Here is a 20,777-nt window from a genome sequence, read left to right as displayed (position 1 = left end):
ATGGCCCGCATGCCAGTGCACAGAGGGGAAGGAAGGGCACATGCCAACCCACAGCCGCAAAGCCTTAAGACTTGTCATATGCTCCCCACCCCAAAGAGACCCCCAGCTGAGTCACCCTGACTGCACAGCCCATAGGAACCCAGCATGAAGACTTCCCCCTATCACTGATATCTCAGGGTGCTTGTCAATTCCAAATCCCCTCAACCCATGCTTTTCCTGCCATCCCAGTTAAGGCCTAACCAGCTTTGCCTGGCCTATTTAAACCTCACCCCTTTGACCACATGAAGCAGGAGAAAAAAGGCCCCCGTGTGGCCAATCTGAGAGAGGCCCAAAATTCCTGCTCAGCCCCGCAAAACGGTGACCAGCTAATCCCACATGGTCCAGGAGGGCGGATGGGTGGGGAGCTTGTGCTAGACCAATCTGAGCATGGAGGGCGGCTGCCACCAGACCTAGCCAGCGAGCTCACCCTTGGTTGGCCAGCGCTCACATGCTGAGCCATGATTGGCTTGCCCCACCTGTGCTTCATCCAAGAAGATGGTGGGGGGGCAGGCAAATGCCGCTGCAAGCACCGGTCTTTTATTTAATTCTTGTTTTAGTTTGTGTAAGCTACCCTGAGCCTGCCTTGGCAGGGAGAGTGAGATGTAAATAAAATAAATAAATAAATAAACCCTAGAAACAGACCAAATTTGTAATACAGAAGGTTTTATGATGCCTCTAGACATGCACTTGTTAAGGCCTTGTTTTTCTGGTTGCCTTTCTCATTGTTGTTCAGTTGCTACAAGTCTGTGTACCACTGAGGAGGTTCAGAGAACATGTCTGCTAAAATGTAGTCAACATATTGTCTTCTGCAAAGTTGCAGAAAATCCACCATCCGAGTAGGTCAATTACCTTCCCAGTAATCAGCAAAGTAGTCATCATCACTTCTACTTATTTTCTCCATCCCTTGGGAGTTCCAGTGATCATGGGGGTGGGGGATAAGGTATTGCTGCTCCCTCTGCCACCCACAGCTGGAAAGAGAGACTGAGGAGAGCTGTCTGTTGACAGATATGTTACACTGTCCCATTGTGGCTTTGAATCAGTCTAGTGAGTGTGCCTTCCATCTCAAGATGTGCTACAGAGGAATGCTTGAATGTTAACATGAGAACAGATGAATTAGTGTCTATGAGAAATATTTTCATGGAAGATGATGCTACTTGTTGCCTCCGTGTTAGTGCTGCTGGTGCAGGTCGTGTGCAAATCTTCTTTTCAATGCTCCACCAGTCGCCCACCTCCTATTGTTCACAAGTATTATCAATCAGGAGACCTTCTCATTGCTGGAATCATCAGTTATGTGTTTAAGTTTTCTGATTCTGTCAAATTTGAAGTGCATCCCTCTCCCAGTTCCTCAGATTCAATTGTGTAAGAAGGATTTTTCTTCCATAGTATTGCTTTATTATGTTAAGTGTATTGCAATGGAAGGCTTAATGTGCTACGATAGTCATGGTCTCCCTCCCAATGAATCTTCATCTTAAGTTGCATGTGTTCTAGTAGCGAAAAAAATGATCTCCTGTGTTTTGAGGCTCACATGAAAAAGAACAACAATGAACTTTTGATTAATTGGGAATTGAATTATAAACTTTGCTGTGTTGTGACCAGTGGAACTTTCTCCCTGATTCAAGGATCCACCCACCTTTAAAATACACCTTCAACTGGATATGGCTTCTGTTAGATTAGCAGAACTGGAGCTTGGGTGGGGCCATGGCTCAGTGCTAGAGCATTTGTTTGGCAATCAAAAGGTCCAAGGTTCAATAACTGGCATCTCCAGGTGAAGAATCTGGCAGAAGGAGATGTGAAAGACTTCTGCCAGAGACCCTAAGGAACTGCTGCCAATTTGAGTGTTGTTGTTCAGTCGCACCGTCGGGTTCGACTCTTCGTGTCCCCATGGACCATGTTACACCAGGCCATCCTGTCAATTTGAGTAGACAATACTAATTTTGATGAAACAAGGGTATGATTCAGTAGAAGACATTTCAAGTGTCCCTGTTTCTCAAATGTAAGCTTCCTACATTGTATAGAACCAGCCTCTGGATTTTGACGCCCGTCATGAACATTTCTATAGAATATTGAGCACAAGAGAGATATACCCCCCCCCCCGCCACCAAAAACATGCACACCGGAAGGAGACTGCAATAAGCATTAGAAACTCTTTATGACAATGAGTACATGTGCTATCAAATAAGTTTCCAAACCATTCCACTTTTGAACTGACGTTTTGAGAAGTTAGAAGTCAGTTGTGTCAGCCCTCGTAGTTACCAGGCTTCAGCAATATAGAATTTGATCCTTTCAGTTTTTAGTGAAGTGATGTTGCACTGAAATGCATTAAATGCCATCTTCTGAAGTGAACTTGTTGTGATGCTGTTTACCACTCTCATTGCAGAGTATTGACTCAGCTTTACCAGAATATCCTGGCTTTGGTGTTTGCTGTCAAGGAGATCAATGAAAATCCTCAGCTCTTACCCAATGTTACTCTGGGGATCCACACCTATAATAACTATTTTAGTCCAAGCTTGACCTATCATGCTGCAATGGAACTTCTCTCCACTAAGGGGAGGCTCATTCCTAACTACAAGTGTGATAATCAGAACAACTTAGTTGCAGTTTTGGAAGGACCTAACTCTAATTTGTGTTTTTATGTGGCAGACATTCTGTGCCCTTTCAAGATTCCACAGGTAAAATGGCCTCATGGTTGATGGAAGTATTACAAGCCATTAACATTTCCTTTGCCTTTAGAAGTGATTTTAAGGTCTGAAGGCAGAAATTAGCCTGTTTGCAATACCAGAGGCACATCCTGCATGCTGAAAAAGGAACATAAGAGAGAGAGATTATTTAGAACTGAGAGACAAAATAATTCATGGGTATTTGTTTAGCTATGCAGACAGGAATCGTTACGATAACAGAAAACATTTTTGCCTTCTCTTAGAGCATGTTATTGTGTACAGAGACTCAAACATATTCTTCAGCAAAATCAATTGAAGTGTTTTCTGGTTTCTAGAGTACAGAATCATGTTTCCACACTTTCACTAGTTGACCACAAAGGATTGCCTAGTTTTTAGAGTGTTGTTGTTGTTGTTGTTCAGTCGCACAGTCGAGTCCGACTCTTTGCGACCCCATGGACCATCTCCCGCCAGGCCCTCCTGTCTTCTGCTGTCCTCTGAAGTTGGCTCAATTTCATGTTCGTTGCGTCGATGACACTGTCTAACCATCTCATCCTTTGCCGTCCCCGTCTTCTTTGACCTTCAATCTTTCCCAGCATCAGGGTCTTCTCCAGTGAGTGCTCCCTTCTCATTTGGTGGCCAAAGTATTTGAGCTTCAGTTTCATTATCTGGCCTTCCAGGGAACAGTCAGGGTTGATTTCTTTTAGGATTGACTGATTTGATCTTCTTGCAGTCCAAGGGACTCTCAAGAGCCTTCTCCAGCAACATAGTTCAAAATAATCTATTCTTCGGCGCTCGGCCTTCCTTATAGTCCAACTCTCGCAGCCATACATGACTCATGGTGACCATAGGGCTATGGGGTTTTCAAGGGAAGAGATGAGCAGAGGTGGTTTGCCATGGCCTTTGTCTGTTTTTAAAAGGAGCAAAACGAGGGCAGAACATCAGTTCTGAGACAGGTCATGAAGCAGTTTTGGACAAGTGCTGCAAATTCTTATTCTCTTTGATAATGTCGATATGAATTTGACCCCCCCCCCATCTTGCTAATTACTTTCAGATAGGAGAAGATGGATTAATGGTTTTGAGGAAAGTTTCTACTGTTGACTAAGAAAACCTTAGTAGTATAGCATGGATAAGATATTTTTTAAAAAACTGGCAAAATTTGGGGGCTGGTTAAAGATTTTGAGCTGCCTGAAGTGGGCAGTGAACTGTAATAAAAATGTTGAAAATGTTGTTGAGGTTGATTCAAGAGGGAATATCATTATGTTACCATTCTTATATGTGTCATCAAAGGAAGTGGAATTCCTTGCTGAAATTAGTGCACAGTAATGCTTCATAGGTTGAAAATATAGGGGTTGGATGCAAAAAGCTTTTTTCCTGGAACAAAAGGAATAAGAGGTCCCTTTGACTATCAATACTCTCTATGAAGGGAATCATGGCATCTGCATGAACAAAAACCACGTGAGATGGAGGCTGTAGTCTGGAGGAGAACTGGGTGAGAAAGTGTGGAATGCTTGTTGGATCCAACATATCATTTTTACATGAAAGCTTTCTCATATTCTGATACACTCACTGAAAAGAAGTCAAAGATTTTGTGCTTTGTTAGACCTTCAGAGTGTAATTCTTTTATGGTAGATAGTGTTGCTTGTTAACATAAAGTGTGTGGTGCTTCTAGCCCTGATGTTGATGTCCCAGGCTGGTCAGAGCTTGGAATCTGAGTATGTTTGGCCCCCTGATTAGTACTTGGATGGGAGACCACCAGGGAAGTCGAGGGTTGCTACACAGATGCAGGCAATGCAAACCACCTCTGTTTATCTCTTCTCTTGAAATCCCTTGTTGTTGTTGTTCAGTCGAGTCCGACTCTTCGCGACCCCATGGACAAGATCTCGCCAGGCCCTCCTGTCTTCCGCCGTCCTCTGAAGTTGGCTCAATTTCATGTTCGTTGCATCGATGACACTGTCTAACCATCTCATCCTTTGCCGTCCCCGTCTTCTTTGACCTTCAATCTTTCCCAGCATCAGGGTCTTCTCCAGTGAGTGCTCCCTTCTCATTTGGTGGCCAAAGTATTTGAGCTTCATTTCCATTATCTGGCCATCCAGGGAACAGTCAGGGTTGATTTCTTTTAGGATTGACTGATCTGATCTTCTTGCAGTCCAAGGGACTCTCAAGAGTCTTCTCCAGCACCATAGTATCCCTAAGGGTACATTGAAATCCCTAAGGGGGCACCATTTGTTGGCTACGACTTGATGGCGCTCTCCACCACCACCAGCACTCCTGGATTTCATTCCCCTTATTTTAAATTGGTTCTATGCATATCTTCATTTGTGAAAAAAATATATTGGGTTTTTTCATATTTGTTTGTCTCTATATTATATGAGGAAAATGTTTTCCATTAAAAAAAGAAAATACAAAATGGAAACAAGTATACTCGTTCCAAAGACACAAAGGCTGATGTTTTGGTTCTTACATAATCTTGTTCCTCACCTCATGAAAGACAACAAGCGGTTTTGAACTCAACCGTGTTTCCAAGGACCTGTGTGTGGTACGTGTCCACTCTTCAGAGAGGGAGAGCCCAAATTTAAGTGAACTTGAACCAACCACTAGGTCTCATCTGAGAGTGTTCCTAGACATTCATAGCTGGAGAACTGAGAACATAGTGTTTTTGGCCAGACACAAAACCTTCTCTTGAGAATTATTCTAACTAGGTGCCAGGTTTTCCTGTTTCCAGCAGAAAACAGTACTTCAAAGTCCAGATATGAGTATGACAACATGTTTAATATATGTTCATTTCTGAGGCAAACTTTTATTTTTTTACTTCCCAATGTTCAACTGGAGCTAACATGGATCTCTTCACTATAAGATGGTATGGATTACAGTTTTGTAAGTATGCGAAGAGATTTGAACAGTTAAAGGATTATTTACATGTTCCAAAACTTCCATCAAGTTACAACCGATTTGAGAATGTTGATTATTGCATGGTGTTAATATGTGTTATGAATGTACTGTTGTATATGTTGTTCAAAATAATTAAAAACACTTATTTGAAAGAAAGAAAAAAGTTACAACCGATTTAACCCCTGATCTGGATTGCTGAGGCATGCCTGATCCTGTCAGATCTTGGAAGCTAAGCAAGGCCAACCCTGGCAAGTAATCGGAAGTGAGACCCCCAAAGAATACAAGGGCTCAGGACACAGAAGCTGGCAATCAAGCCACCACTCTGAAAAACTTCCAAACCCCAGTAGGGGTTGCCAGAAATCACCATGGCATCCAGGTATGCAAGCAGATACACACTCACACCAGTGTTCCCTCTAAGCACATTTTTATATTAGCTCAGGAGAGGTGGCTCCAGAGCAAACTGATTTATGCAGTAGCCAAATCACTTGCTCACAATTTTAATTCCAGTAGCTCACAAAGTAGAATTTTTGCTCACAAGACTCCACAGCTTAGAGGGAACATTGACTCACAAACCATCCCAAAAAAGTTACAACTAATCTACAGTGCCCCCAGCAAGAGGCTTTTAAAGCAAGTGAGAAGCAGAGATTGTTTCCTCGTGATTTCCTCTGCAGAGTTGTCCTTGGTAGTCTCTCATCCAAATACTGACTCTGCTTCACTTCTCAGATCTCAGGATATTGGGCCAAGCCAGGCCACTTTCCTTCTTATTTACATACTCAGGTTAATTAATAAATACTACTCTGTGAAGGCAACATTGGCATTATGGATTTTGGTAGCAAGTGTTAAAATCTGGTATGTATATCATTTGTCCCTGGCACATTCATCATCCCAGGGCATTATTTGATAATGAAATCACTATCTGCTGTCTCCTTTATTTCCTTCAGCTCCTCTATGGCTCTGCTCCAGCCATGACCAACAAAAATGAAGCAGCTTTCCTGTACAAGATGTTCCCCAGTTGGGCCAATCAGTACACGGGGATTCTGAAATTACTGCTTTATTTCAGATGGATATGGGTTGGAGTGATCTATGTGGATGAACATGAGCAGCAATTTGTCGAGGAGGTGCTTCCCATCTTTTCTAAGTGTGGTATCTGCTTTGATTTTATAGAAAGGTTTCCAGCAATCACTTTTTTAACTTCTTTATCTGAAAAGGTAGTCGGAAACAATGACTTATCGACACTTGTCATGGAAAGCACAGCCAAAGCAGTGGTGGTACATGGCGAAATTCAAACCATAATAGTTTTGCGATTCTTGCTGAGGGCTGCAGAATTTAAAGAGATACCCATGAGGACAAAAGCCAAAGTCTGGATTCTGACAGCCCAGGTGGATTTCACCTCAATTGCAGTTCAAAGAACCTGGGACTTAGACTTCATCCATGGTGCTTTATCCTTTGCAGTTCACTCCAGGGAGGTGTTAGCATTTGGGCAGTTTCTTCGGGCAAGAGACCCTGCCTCTGAAAAAAAAGATGGCTTCATTGGGGACTTCTGGAAACAGGCCTTTAGCTGTTCACTCCCTGGTACCACAGGAGCTATGATTGATGAAGACATCTGCACCGGGGAGGAGAAGCTGGAGAGTCTTCCTGGGTCTGTCTTTGAAATGAGCATGACCGACCACAGCTACAGCATCTACACTGCTGTCTATGTGGTGGCACATGCATTACATGCCATGTATTCGTCCATGCTCAACCACAGAACACTGGCATATGGAGGGAGAAAAAAGCTTCTGAATCAACAGCTGTGGCAGGTAGAAGGCACTTAGTTGCAGGGTCCTCAACAAAAGTGGATATCAGGCAGACAGAATTTGTGTACAAGGGAACCCAGACTGCAAAATTCACCCTTGACTCAAAAACAGACACTTTTAGCAATTATACTTCTGTCTCACAACCATTCCATGCTTACATTAAAGGGTGGGGGTATGGCTCGGAGGCATAGTATTTGCTTAGCATGTAGAATTTTTATTTGTTTGTTTTTACTTATCTCCCACCCTCCCCTCAAAGTCCCAGGTTCAATCCCCATCATTTCCAGTTAAAGAATCTCACAGTAGGTGATGAGAAAGACTTCTGCCTGAGACTCTGGAGCTGCTGGCAATCTGAGTAGACAGCACTGACTGAGCCCAAGGGGTACTCACCAAAACTGCAGATCAGACAGACAGAATTGGTGAACAAGAGACCCCAAACTGCAAAAGGCACCCTTGGCACCAAACTAGACATTTTTAGCAATTAAACTTCTGTTCACAACCATTCAGTTGCTTACCTTAAAGGATGGGGGTGTGGCTTAGAGGCATAGAATTTATTTAGCATGAAGAAAGTCCCAGGTTCAATTCCCAGCATCTCCAGTTAAAGCATCTTACAGTTGGTGATGAGAAAGACCTCTGCCTGAGACCCTGGAGAGCTGTTGCCAATCTGAGTAGACAGTACTCACTGTGTCCAAGGATCTGATTCAGTATAAGGCAGCTTCATGTGGGTTCAAGTGTGTCCATTAAGGGGTTTGTGATTTGATTATATTCACTGGGCTTCACTGCTATAACCAAGTACCACCTTTCTTACAAATGTATCTAGTTCCATGGATTTTTGAAAAGGGTGTCATTCAACAACAGTGCTGGGGACCTGGTTTCCTTTGATCAAAATATGGAAATGGTGGCTGGACTTGATATTATCAACTGGGTCACATTTCCCAACCAGACCTTTCTCAGAGCCAAAGTTGGAAGGATTGACCCCAAAGCTCCCGAAGACAAAGTGCTCACCATTCATGAAGATGCAATCATTTGGCCCCACATGTTTAACCAGGTATATGCTTTTCAGAGTATATCATTTCATTTCCTGGAGCTCCGTTTGTGGTTCCTACTTCAAATTCTTGAACAGTTTTGCCTTTGTGGTCTGCCAGTCAGTTGAGTCCTAATCTGATCACTCTTTTTTTTTTTCAATTTAAAATCATACCATTGCAAAATTTTGAACATGTATTGCATTAAGCCATTTGCGGTCTATTCTGCATCTTTGGTGATTTGCCCAGGAGTAAGCCATACAGCAAACAGTGGGTCTTAATTTCAACTAAAGCAAACAGGATTTGTAAGCCTTGTGGTGCTCTGATCTGGATGGCGCAGGCTAGCCCAATTCCATCAGATGTGGGAAGCTAAACAGGGTTAATCCTTGGATGGGAGACCACCATGAAGTCTAGGGCTGCTACATAGAGGCAGTGTAGAATAGATGAGATTATAAAGGTGTTTCCCCCCCCTTTTTTGATTATTAATATTTCTCTGGTTTTATAGATTTATTCTTAATAAGATTTTATTAGGATGTAATGAAGGCCTGTTATATAGAAGACCTTTCTTTGTAGGTCAGGGCTTGTTATATAGAAGGCCTTTCTTTATAGGTCAGCAGACAAGACAATAACATTCTTTTGGTACAGAAGAAGGTATAAGGTTCATGGTTTTTTAATTGTTTAGGTTACAACTTCACAGTGTCTGAGTCAAAAAGGATTTTTAGCCCTGTATCAGAGAAAAACACCTTTGGGTATGAAGAATCCTTGGTCAATATTATTCAGGTTAGGTCAAATAAACACTTGATGCTGTTGTATAGACACACCTTTCTTTACATTTGACCAATAAGGGACTTTTTATTCAAATGATGTTTAATTTTTTGTAACCAATAATGTTTTTTGAATATTATTTTCATGATGATGGTATGATGATGTCATTTCAAGTATATAACGACATGTTTCCTTGCTGTGCTCGGAAAGCAGTCAATTTTTGATAGGCTTGTTGGCCTAACTGTCTTTCAGGTGTATTGATTGCAATTAAAACACTAAGATTTTCCTCCTCGTTTTGACTCCATTTTTTGACTGGGAATTTATTTGTACAACAATTTGGCGCCCAACATGGGGCCCTGCCGCTGGTGACTCGGATTTTTGCTGCTGGAAGCGGGGGGGGGGCAAGATGCTTTAAGGAGGGTGCACTTGGCTGTCTTTTCAGCTATCCTTTGGCCTCAGGCCTGCTCATGGGTGTGGCTGTCATGGGCATCAGTAGGTAAATCCCTGGAGTCCAGTGAAGAGGAACCAGCTTCTGTACGCCGGCCAAGGTACCTTTTTGGGTGGCTCTGTAAATCCTTTGTCAGTCTCCCTTACTTTGGAATAGGGGTGTGACACCTGAAGGGTTTCTGGTTGTGGTTTTTAAAGTGTTTGGGTGATTTGGTTCTGGTGGTTGGGTCTCTGTGGTGTTTGTGCTTGTGTGTGTGTGATTTGTTGTTTCCCCTCTGTGGTTTAGTTTCCCTTGTTTGTGGGTTGCTTGTGGGTTGTGTGTTGTCTCTGTTAAGATGGAAAACTGGGGAAGTAAGATTAAGGTTAGGACTCCCTTGATATGAATGGTTCAGAATTGGAATTCTGTGGTGGGTCAGGAAGAGGTGGGAAAGAGATTTAATGATTTGCAATACCCAGTTGATAAGCTTGCTATGTTTTGCATGACAGCTTGGCCAGCAGGAGTCATTTAGTAGAAAAAGAGGTGCAGAAGCTCATTAGCACAACTCATTAGCATAACTTATTTGCATATGCCACACACCCCTGACATCACTGGAACTGTGTCAAAAGGCAACATCCAGCACTCAGGCTCTACTGGACTGTTTTGGATTGTGAGCTATGGGGGGGGGGGTTGTGCAGATCTGCCCTCACAGAGGAGGGAGAGCTTTTGTCTGAATAAATCTTGGTCTTAAAGGTGCCACTGGACTCTTTTGGATCTGCCCTCAGATCTGCCCTCAGAGAGGAAAGAGAGTTTGTACCTGAATAAACCTTGGTCTTAAAGGTGCCACTGGACTCTTTTGGATGGATGGCAAGTGCAGGAAAGTGTGTGGCTGCTTGTGGGTTGAGGAGGGCAGTGCGGAGGATGCACATGGCCTTGATCAGGTAGGGGGCCAGGGTGGTGGAGAGTGCAGGAGGAGGCCAAGGAGGTGCAGGAGGCGGGGGCAGAGCTTCTTGCAGGCCTCACGGGAGTAGCTGGGGCCCAACTTGCAGAGGCACCACACCAAGACCGGCATGAGGACATGCCATGGCCCAGGCAGTAGTAGAGCAGCTTGAGGGCCAGCTCATGGCAGCACTCCACTGGGTTGGCCAGTGGGCTGGGAAAGGTGAGGGGGATTGCTGGGAACAGGGGGTGGGGCTTGCTGCATGTGTCCACCCCCTTGGCTCCTTACTGCTGGAGCTTCGCTCCTGCGCACTCCTACAAGAAATGAGCCCTGTTGGCCAGGATATCCCATTGAGGGAGGGAAGTGGCCAGCTCATGGTCCATTCGATGTCCAGCTTGTGAGAGCCTTGAGGGTTTTTTTGTAAAGACCATGGCAAATTGGAAGAATGTGATTATGTTGAGTTTTGGCTACCTGCTATGACCAGGGGAACATTGTGAGATAATAATGTCCCTCTGTCAAAATCTTTGCAAATTACTGTAAGGGAAAATCTCAAATATGGCTCTGTTAGCCTGTGTCCCAGATCTGTCGAAGTGCGTGCTTTAGAATGAAGAGAGGAAAGGGAAAAGAAGGGGGAAGATTCAGGGAGGGGAGAGGTTGCTAAGCCAGTCTCTAAGGATTTGCAGTTGCCTCCCCCTCGAGGATCCTATGGACCTTTTGTCTTTCACATCTGTGCCATCTCCACTTGTGAATCTTTTACATCCTCCAGCTCCAGCTCCCCTCCAGCACATTCCTCTGTGCATCCTGCACATTCCTCTGTTCCAGCTCCAGCTGCTGGTCCTACTCATTCCTCTGTTAGTCCTGCTCAAAGTATACCTACAGGGCATTTGGTGCCGGTTAGAACTTCACCTCCTGTAAAGGGGGGGTAGGTCCTTCTTCTCCTCTGTCTTCTCCAACATTTGTAGCTTTGAAGGGGGCAGAGAGGGGGATCCTTTGGGATTCAGCAGGGGTCATTTTGTAGAAAAAGAGGTGCAGGAGCTCATCAGCATAACTCATTAGCATAACTTATTTGCATATGCCACACCCCCTGACATCACCGGAAGTGTGTCAGCAGGCAACACCCACCACTCAGGCTCCACTGGACTGTTTTGGATTGCTAGCTATTGGGGGCAGGGAACGTGCAGATCTGTCCTCGCAGAGGAGGGAGAGCTTGTACCTGAATAAAATTTGGTCTTCAAGGTGCCACTGGACTGTTTTGGACCAGGGGGCCGGGGGGAGCTCTGCAAGTTACCTGGCTGCTTCTTGCTCTGTCTGAGGGCTGCTGGGAGCAGGGAGTGGAGTTTTTGGCATGTGCTTCCCCCTGGGCTCTTTACTGCTGGAGCTCCGCTCCTGTGCGCTCCTGCAGGAAACGACCCCTGGGATTCAGCATATAGGGAAGGATGAATTTGAAACTTTTGATGTTTCCAGTTTATCTGATCCACTTTCTTCTTTCCTTCATCCTTTTTCTTTACAGTCCCCCCCTTTTGACATTCTTAAGGTTAAATCTGTGACTCCTGGGGGGGGAAGGCACAGGGGAGGTCAGTGGTTACTTTCTCAAATAATCCTTCTAAGGTAGACAAACAGATGCAGGGATCTTTTGCTACACCAGATGTTAAACCAAAGAATTTAACCCTAGGTTGTACATTTTCTAGCACTAACACTAATAATACTGTTCCTTTGACCTCTTCTCCTGATGAGGGTAAATTAGAAGCACAGTTTGTTAAGTTTGCTCATTTTGTGATCCCATCGAGAGAAACCATAGTGCCTGGTGGCCAAGTTGTTTTTGTATACCACCCCTTCTCTAACACTGATTTGTTGTCATGGGAGAGGGTTTTCCAAAATACAGAGAAAATCCCGAGAAAGTGGCCCAAGAATTTGAGGATCTATGTAACATGTATCAGCCCACATGAATCGATGTCCAGCAGATTTTGAATCAGATTCTTTCTCCTGAGAAGCAGTTGGTTTTAGAGAAGGCTCGCTCTATTTGTGAGACTGATGAGAAAACTAAAGGTAATTCTGGGGCCGCAGAAATCAGCACTATAATTCCTACTTCTAACCCTACAACTTGGGGTCATGGGACAGTAGAGGGGAGAGAGAAATTTGCTGTTTATAGAGCCTATATTGCAAAATGGCTGAAGGAGGCTATTCCAAAGATTACCAATTTAAATAAGGTTTGGGAAATAAAACAGGGGAAGGATCAGGACCCATCCTCATTTATGAGGCATTTAATGGAAGGTTATGGGGCATTTAATGGAAGGCTTTCGGAGGTGGGGTAACATGGGCCCCGAATTGGAGGTGAATAAGAGAACTTTGAATGCTGTTTGTTGGGAGTGCAACAGCAGCCAATGGCAAACCACCCCTGAGCATTTAGCATCTTCAAAAACCTACAGGATATCCATATGCTGGCTGTGACTTGATTGCACTTCCCACCTTGTGATGGAAGTCATGTTTTCTTGACATCTGTATAGTATATGAAAATCTGTCTTCTAGTGCACAACGTTTATACCCTGCAGGGAGGGCGGGGTATAAATTAAATAAATGAATAAATAAATAAATCTTGTGTCACACTTGTATCAACCTTCTAGTTACATAGAAGACTGACCAGTGAAACACAAACTCTTGAAATATATCTCCAAAATGTAAAAAAGCTCAGTCATCTCTTTCGTGTATGGACAGGTGCAGCCTCTTTCTCTGTGCAATGACAGATGCCATTCAGGCCACAATAAGAGAACAAAAGAAGGGAAGCCATTCTGCTGCTATGATTGCTTTCCATGTCCAGAAGGGAAGATTTCAAACCTGGAGGGTAAGGATTGCATACACCAAGTTTATAACATAAACTTCTCCTTACTTATTCTAACACCACATCTGAAATTTACAATTGCAAGGCTGGCTTTTTATGTTAGATAAAGCTTTGAATATATTTTTGCTTTTTAATTTGAGGGTTCTTCCCCTCAAAAAAAGAAAAAAAAGTTAGAAGGTGTGAATCTTTGGGAGAGGGGAGGTGAAGGATAAATTTGGTTTATATTTTAAAAAATGAGTACGTTAGCTTTGAAACCTGATTTCCATTTTGTTTTCAGTGGTGTGTGGGGTTGATGATGTGATATAAAAGCTGTTACAACCTCTGGTGTATGTGTGATTTTGTGTGTTGTATGTGTGATCAAACAGGTGATTGGGTGGAAATGAACAAAATTATGAGATGTTTGGATAAGATGGAAGTGTTATTAACTTCCAGTTTTGGAAATTGAAAGATGTATTTAGTGATGAGGCTTACTTAACCAAGGACAGAAGTCTTGTATGAACTGTGCTGCTCCTGTATCATTCATTAGCATGACTTTAAAACACACACACACACACCTTAATTTCATAAGAATCATGCAATGTTGAGGTTTCCATATAGCAGGCCTATGTACTCCCTGGTCATATAGATGAATGCAAAACACTATACAAAGGTCTTACATGTACCTATATGCATATTTCTTTTGTTAGATACTAATGACTGTTTTCAGTGCCCAGAAGATCAATATCCAAATACTAATAAGGACTTATGCCTGCAAAAACCTATAAGTTTCTTGTCTTATGAAGAACCTGTGGGGATCACCTTGGCCAGTTCTGCGCTTTCCTTCCCTTTTATGGCAGCTTTGGTGCTTGCTGTCTTCATTAAGAACCAGGACACTCCCATAGTCAAAGCCAACAACCGGAATCTCTCCTACCTTCTCCTCGTCTCCCTCCTGCTCTCCTTCCTTTGCGCATTGCTATTCATCGGCCGACCTGAGAAGCTGTCGTGTCTCCTTCAACAAACTACTTTTGGCATTATCTTCTCCGTGGCCATTTCTTGTTTGTTGGCCAAGACCATCATTGTGGTTCTAGCTTTTCTAGCCACCAAACCAGGCTCCAGGATGAGAAACTGGGTGGGGAAACAACTGGCCAGCTCCATTGTTCTTTGTTGCTCTTTTCTTCAAACAACTATTTGTACAATGTGGTTAGTAACGTCTCCTCCATTCCCAGATTTTGACATGCACTCAATGACTGAAGAAATGATTCTGAAATGTAATGAAGGGTCGGTCACCATGTTTTACTCTGTCTTGGGCTACCTGGGCTTCCTGGCCACTGTCAGCTTCACTGTAGCTTTCTTAGGTAGGAAGTTACCTGATAGTTTTAATGAAGCCAAGTTCATCACCTTCAGCATGCTGGTCTTTTGCAGTGTTTGGCTGACCTTTGTTCCAACCTATCTGAGCACAAAAGGAAAATACATGGTGGCTGTGGAGGTCTTCTCTATCTTAGCCTCCAGTGCTGGCTTGCTGGCTTGCATATTTTTCCCTAAATGCTATATTATTGTTATGAGGCCGAAACTGAACACCAAGGTTCAAATTATGAGAAGACCAAATGAAAGAATATAAAAGTCCCCGACAACAATGCAGTAAGCCTATACTCAGTCTCACAGAAAGAAAATTACTTTACTTTGACTCGATTAACTTATCCCTTCCAGCTCCTGCTATCCCCATGGAAAATTAGAGCTCTGCTTACAGGAAACACAGCCTTGACTGGAATAAATATCAACACCAGGTATGGGAAGAAGTAGAGTAAAGAAAGATGCCAAGAATCCTCCTTACAGACATCCTAAAAAGAGTAATATGGAAATAGGACTCTCAGATGAGTCAGACCTGGAGGCTTCTCTGTTAGACAAAATGGCAGCCGGGGGGGGAGTAACCCCAACCAAAGCGAACAGACTGTGATATTGCAAGCCCTAAAAGAGATAAGGAATGAGATTAAGAATGATATAAAGTCACTGAGTGGAGAGGTTGGACAACTAAAAAAAGGAATTTGGATTGTTCAAACAAACAATTGAGCCAATAAATAAGAAATTAGATGAGTTTACTGCAGCCTTCAAAACAACAGAGAGGACAGCTGAATCAGCACATCAGTTGGCAAAAAAGAATGCAGAAGACATCAAAGAATTTCAGGAGTTTGAGATATGGGCTAAGACTAAGATTATACTCCAGGAAACAAAACTGAGAGAAAATAAAGCTAAACTTCATGGAGTATCTGTAAATTCTGGTGAAAAAGGAATCTCACTGCAGCTTTAAATAAATGGCTGACTCAAATCCTTCTCGCAGCAGGAGAAGGAGTGTCTCCTGAAGGGATCATCAGCTCCACCTTCTGGCTAAACATCTCCAAAAAGGCTCCTGAAAATGCTCAACCAGACATAATTGTCGAGTTTAAACAGCTACAGACAAAAAATAAACTTTTTGCAATCACAAGAGACAAGCAAGGTCTGAGTCTGGAGGACACAATTGTATATCTTTTTCCTGACATTCCAGCAGAGGTAATTAATGCAAGAAGACATCTCAGGGAAATGTCGAAAACCCTCAAAGAAAAAGGAATTCAGTACAGATGGCTGCTCCTGGGACATTTAGTCGTCAATATGGAAAATAAAACGTTCACAGCTTTTAATGAGATTACAGGGGGAAATTTAGTAGATGCAGTAACTAACTTAAGGAGTGGAAGTGTCTGAAATGAGATAGTATGTTTGGTAGTAGAGTGATAGAAAGTAATTCATAAAGTAAGTTAGAGTTAGTATGTTAGTATGTTAGCATATAGCGTAAGTTAGATTTAATAGATAGGATAAGTGTGAATTATAATATAGGAAAATAGACAACAGGAATGGAATTGTTAAACCAATGGCATAGCAAGGAGGGGAAGGGTGTGCCCCGCCAAAGACCTCCGAACAGAAAGAGGAGGGTTTCCTTCTGTTGCAGAGGCTTCTCTGCAGCACCCAGTTTCGGAGGCAACCCTCTTCATCTTTCCTTTCTAGGTTTGGAAGAAGATACAGTATAAGTATAAAATAAGTGTGTATGGAGGGAATCCAGCTAAAGAAGAAAAGAAGTCCTAGATAAATTAAGGAAGAATCTAATAATGTTTCGATAATGAAATAGAGGAAGTTGTACGGTGGTCGGGTTAAGCGGGTAAAGAAAGGGAATAAGATAACGAGGATGGAGATTATTTATATGCTTTCAATGTTTAATATGATTTCTAGAAAGAGGAGAATATAAGGAAAATGAAGTGTTAAGATATGTATAAAATATATGGATACATGTACAGTCAATAAAATATTAATACAAAAACTTATCCTTTTGCTTTCAGTGGGTTGTACTAATGTCTACATCTAGCTAAACTGAAGTGAGTGTTTTCTGCTGTGTCATTTATGTCCTCAATAGAGTGTAAGCAGTGAAGCCCAATAGGGAAAAGGCATCAGAAAGGAACTGGTCCACCACCCTGGGATTCTGCCCTAGCTGAAATTCTCTTTTTCTCAGATACTGTTTGCCACCAGGGAGCCAAGTGGGATAGCAGCTAGTTTGTCTTCCATCTTGCCTCATTTGGTACCACCCAAAATAGTAGCCAACTTGCTATGCTTTGGATACCCTGGGACTGGCCTTTCGGTGGAATTTTGTGAGGGAAACTTTTTCCCACCCTTCTGAGGCGATACCTCACCTCTCTTGAATAAACCCTGTTTGTATTTTAACTTCTCTTTTTGAGGGGTAAGAAATTTAAGACCCATGGGTTTGTCTTGAAATGTTGTTTCTGTTTATTTTGCCTCTTGGTTTTTCCTCCCTTGTTAGTTGCACTGAAGGACTGGAGGCACTGCTTCTTTCTCCACTTCACCTGCCCCCCTCCACTGAGCAACCTAAGTCCCACCATTTCTTCCCTCAACATGGTGTCAGTAGGAGTCTGTGTGGTGACTGTTGTATGATGCTCAGCCATTTTGGAAGCCTCTTTTTTGTGGGTAGATGTAAACAAACAAACAAAACTATGGAAGCACTCTTGGAGCGAATCAACGTTAAGGTGTTTTATCTCTACTGAATTCACATCACACTTTCCCCTGAAAACAAAATAGGGATGACAAACTGAAAGTTTCCTTTTCCTCGGTCAATCACCATGATGGTCAATTTCCACCATCTTGGGAAATGTATTTCATAATTATTGCTATGAAAGATGCTTTTTTCCCCCTTTCATTTTGTTTCCGTGTCCGATTGTTGGGTTTTTATTTTACTGATTTTCACTACTGATTCCCAAAGTGTTTTTTAATGACATTTATACAATATATTCCAGTTATAAACATAGGTGATCAAATAATATTAACAATGAATGAATGTAAAGGGAGAGAATTAGTTGTAAGGTTACAGAGATAATGTCTTCAAGGTATGAGTCACACAAAGGTAGCATGGATTGATATGACAGAATACACCAAAAAGTTTGTCTGAAGGATGCATCCTGTAAGAAATGCCCAGACTGAGACACTTTACTCAGAGTCACTGTGGTGTCTAATATATCCAAAATGCCCCCCCCCAAGAATAAGGCCCAATTTAAGATCCATGGAGAGAGAAGGTATAGTCTTTTAGATGGTATCCCATTCCTTTGGCAAAATAGCGTTATCTAATTCCTTATTTCATTCATTTCTGATACTCTGCAGATCATGTTTATTAATTGACATCAAATATGTACAAACAAATATTGTAGGTTTTGTTTTCTGCCTCAATTTGTTTAGAATTTCTAAGAGCAAAGGGGACTCTGAAACACTTAATGCCCCAGGGTAATATTTGGACATCAAGAAATGTTCAATTGCAAGTTTTGCCATTTTGCATTAGGTGACAAATCATAGGAGACCTCAGCTGAGAAAATGACAAAAAGTCATCATCCTTATCTATTAACTGATCCAATGTTAAAAAAAAAACCAAAAAAAAATGCTTATCAGTTCAAGCCTTCCACACAAAATATTTCTTCCCAGTTTTTATTTCTGGATTGGCCAATGAAGTTAATTTTGAATGTGAAAATGGATCAAATTAATATTGTGATGCCAATGCACACCATTGTTTCTAGTTGCAGAAACTGTAGGTGGAATGAGAGAGATCTCTCTCTCTCTCTCTCTGTCTCTCTCTCTTCACGCACAACTTCTTCCTCCTTTCCATAGCAGACTATTGGCTAGCGTCAAAATTGCATTGAACATGGTAGTTCCCCGTGCCTTCCCTTCTCTTGCATTTTTCCAGTTCCTTCTTCACTTTATTTTCTTACAGATGTGCCTTAAAAATCAGGAACGTTTGCAAAAGTGCTGTTGTCTTCGGTGGCATCTCCATACCAACCTCTTTTTGTTGCTGCTGCTGTTGCTTATGCCCTAGAAGATGGGGTTAGCATGTATGCGAGTAAGAATAGCTTTGCAGTCCCAACGGCATGTGAAGGGGTGAGGGCTCAGGCAGCCCAATACAAACACACATGCAGTGACATTGTTGGGTGAAACAGGCCACTGTTTTATTGACAACAACAGGAACACAGGGTGCAGTGTAGCATGCAGCTTTGGGTATGGATACATACAGGGGTCATTTTGTAAAAAAAGAGGTGCAGGAGCTCATTAGCATAACTCATTAGCATAACTCATTTGCATATGCCACACACACCCCTAACATCACCGGAAGTGTGTCAGAAGGCAACACCCACCGCTCAGGCTCCACTGGACTGTTTTGGATTGCTAGCTATTGGGGGGGGGATGTGCAGATCTGCCCTCACAGAGGAGGGAGAGCTTGTACCTGAATAAAACTTGGTCTTAAAGGTGCCACTGGACTCTTTTGGATTGCTAGCCTGACTGAGGGCTGCTGGGAGCAGGGGGTGGGGCTTGTTGCATGTGCCCACCCTCTGGGCTCCTTACTGCCGGAGCTCCGCTCCTGTGCGCTCCCATAGGAAATGATCCTTGGATACATATCTCGGGTAACCCACCTGATGGCTGATGGAACCCTTAACCCCAGGCTGCCTGCTGGAAGGGTGAACTTGGAATGGCAAGTATGGTGGAGCCACATGGGCATATGCCTCCGTGTGGATCCCTTACTACCTGATTTGGACCTGCTGCCTCTTGGCTCCACCGCAAGATGCCTTGAGGATCCCTTCCACAGGAAGATGGGCAAGCAGGCACAGCTTCCCCACAAATGGATCTGAACCAATGCCTAAAACCTCCTAAAGCTGTAATGTTTTTTTAAAAAAACAGCTGGCAAACAGAAACAAAGTGCTACAGAGCATAGGACCAAGGAAGGGGTGGCTGAATATAAACTGGTGAGATCCTGTTGGCCATATGGACTTTTAAGGAGGCAGGAGGTGGTCTAGAACAGCTACCTGGCCAGGTCCCCTCCAGGTCCACCCACGCCCTGCCAACGAGGCAGCCAGCAACAGGCTGAGGAGGAAGGGAGCTGCCAGGTACCCACCAGTCACCATCAAGGCACCACTCATGTGAACCAGAGCCACAAGGGCACCCCACTGGCATGCCTACAATCCTGCCACAACCCTGCAACTGAAAAGGCATCCCCAGGTAAGCCTGGGGCAGCAGCATATTGTCCCTGTGGAAAATGGCCACTCCTAAAAGGTTCACCCCAATATGGGGGCTGCAACCTGGTTTGTACAAGGTTTTCCTCTCAGCAGACTGCAGGTGAGAGGAGAGGAGTCAATTACTCGCCCATCCAGTTGGTTGTTTTCAAGATTTTGGTAAGTAAAGTTTAGTCATGGAAATGTCTCTAGTAGGATGAGGGCAATGATGTGGACCGGGGAAATGCTGTGTGACAGTCCCCACCATATTTCTGCTTGACAGTTGCAACGGCACCTGTATACCCTGCGTCAGAGGGCAGCCTGACACAGGCACCCTAGTCCCTGAACCATCCCAGGGTCCCTTAAAAAGCATTGCTCCTGAGTCTGTGGCCAGTCCTAAAAGGGGATACACACACATAGGAATGTAGGAGCTTGTCTAAAACATGGGCCCTGGTGGAGCTGGAAACAACATGGTTCTTGTCTATGTGCAATCTGCCTCCCCCCCACCCCACACGGGAGAATCAGGGGTCCCTGCATCCCAGCACGTCCTCAATATGGAGATCTCCTTTCTCTGAAAAGGCTCCTTTTGTCTCTCAGGTGTAAATGCATTTCTCTACATCTGTTCTTTATTTTTTTAACCATAATATTTTATTAGGTTTTAACATAAAACATATCAAATACATACAGGTTCTCAAGCGTCAGTGTAGCAATTAAAACCTGAATAAGTCAAACAGTGTACAAGTTTCCAGCATCTCTAAACATACATTAGTAGAAGTGAGCTAACTTAATAACAACAATGAATATTTCGCTTTACTGATAGATTCCCAATCAAAAGATTCAAAGGTTAACTTATCAACAATTGGATACCATTTA

At 43.1% G+C, this 20,777-nt stretch overlaps 1 protein-coding gene across 1 annotated transcript; it reads left to right on the top strand.

The window, feature by feature from the left end:
* The first annotated feature begins 1,183 nt into the window (after nucleotides 1-1,183).
* On the top strand, nucleotides 1,184-14,962 carry LOC107113632 (vomeronasal type-2 receptor 26-like). Its single transcript, XM_015414978.1, has 6 exons — nucleotides 1,184-1,398; nucleotides 2,531-2,708; nucleotides 6,527-7,384; nucleotides 8,199-8,426; nucleotides 13,242-13,368; nucleotides 14,052-14,962. The coding sequence occupies exons 1-6, from the start codon at nucleotides 1,184-1,186 to the stop codon at nucleotides 14,960-14,962; spliced, it is 2,517 nt and encodes an 838-aa protein (XP_015270464.1).
* The last annotated feature ends 5,815 nt before the right edge of the window (nucleotides 14,963-20,777 follow it).

This window comes from Gekko japonicus, unplaced genomic scaffold (genome assembly GCF_001447785.1).
Source record: "Gekko japonicus isolate JY-2015 unplaced genomic scaffold, Gekko_japonicus_V1.1 scaffold4392, whole genome shotgun sequence".
NCBI lineage: Eukaryota > Metazoa > Chordata > Lepidosauria > Squamata > Gekkonidae > Gekko > Gekko japonicus.
Note: the sequence above shows the minus strand (reverse complement) of the source record. Positions and strands in the feature narration are given on the sequence as shown.

What these genes read in the sequence shown, in the direction of transcription:
- LOC107113632 (XM_015414978.1), top strand. Translation starts at nt 1,184, where the DNA reads ATGATGCTACTTGTTGCCTCCGTGTTAGTGCTGCTGGTGCAGGTCGTG. An exon ending in GCCCTTTCAAGATTCCACAG is followed by an intron (nt 2,709 to 6,526) that starts GTAAAATGGCCT and finishes TATTTCCTTCAG; the next exon opens with CTCCTCTATGGCTCTGCTCC. An exon ending in GAAGATTTCAAACCTGGAGG is followed by an intron (nt 13,369 to 14,051) that starts GTAAGGATTGCA and finishes TTCTTTTGTTAG; the next exon opens with ATACTAATGACTGTTTTCAG.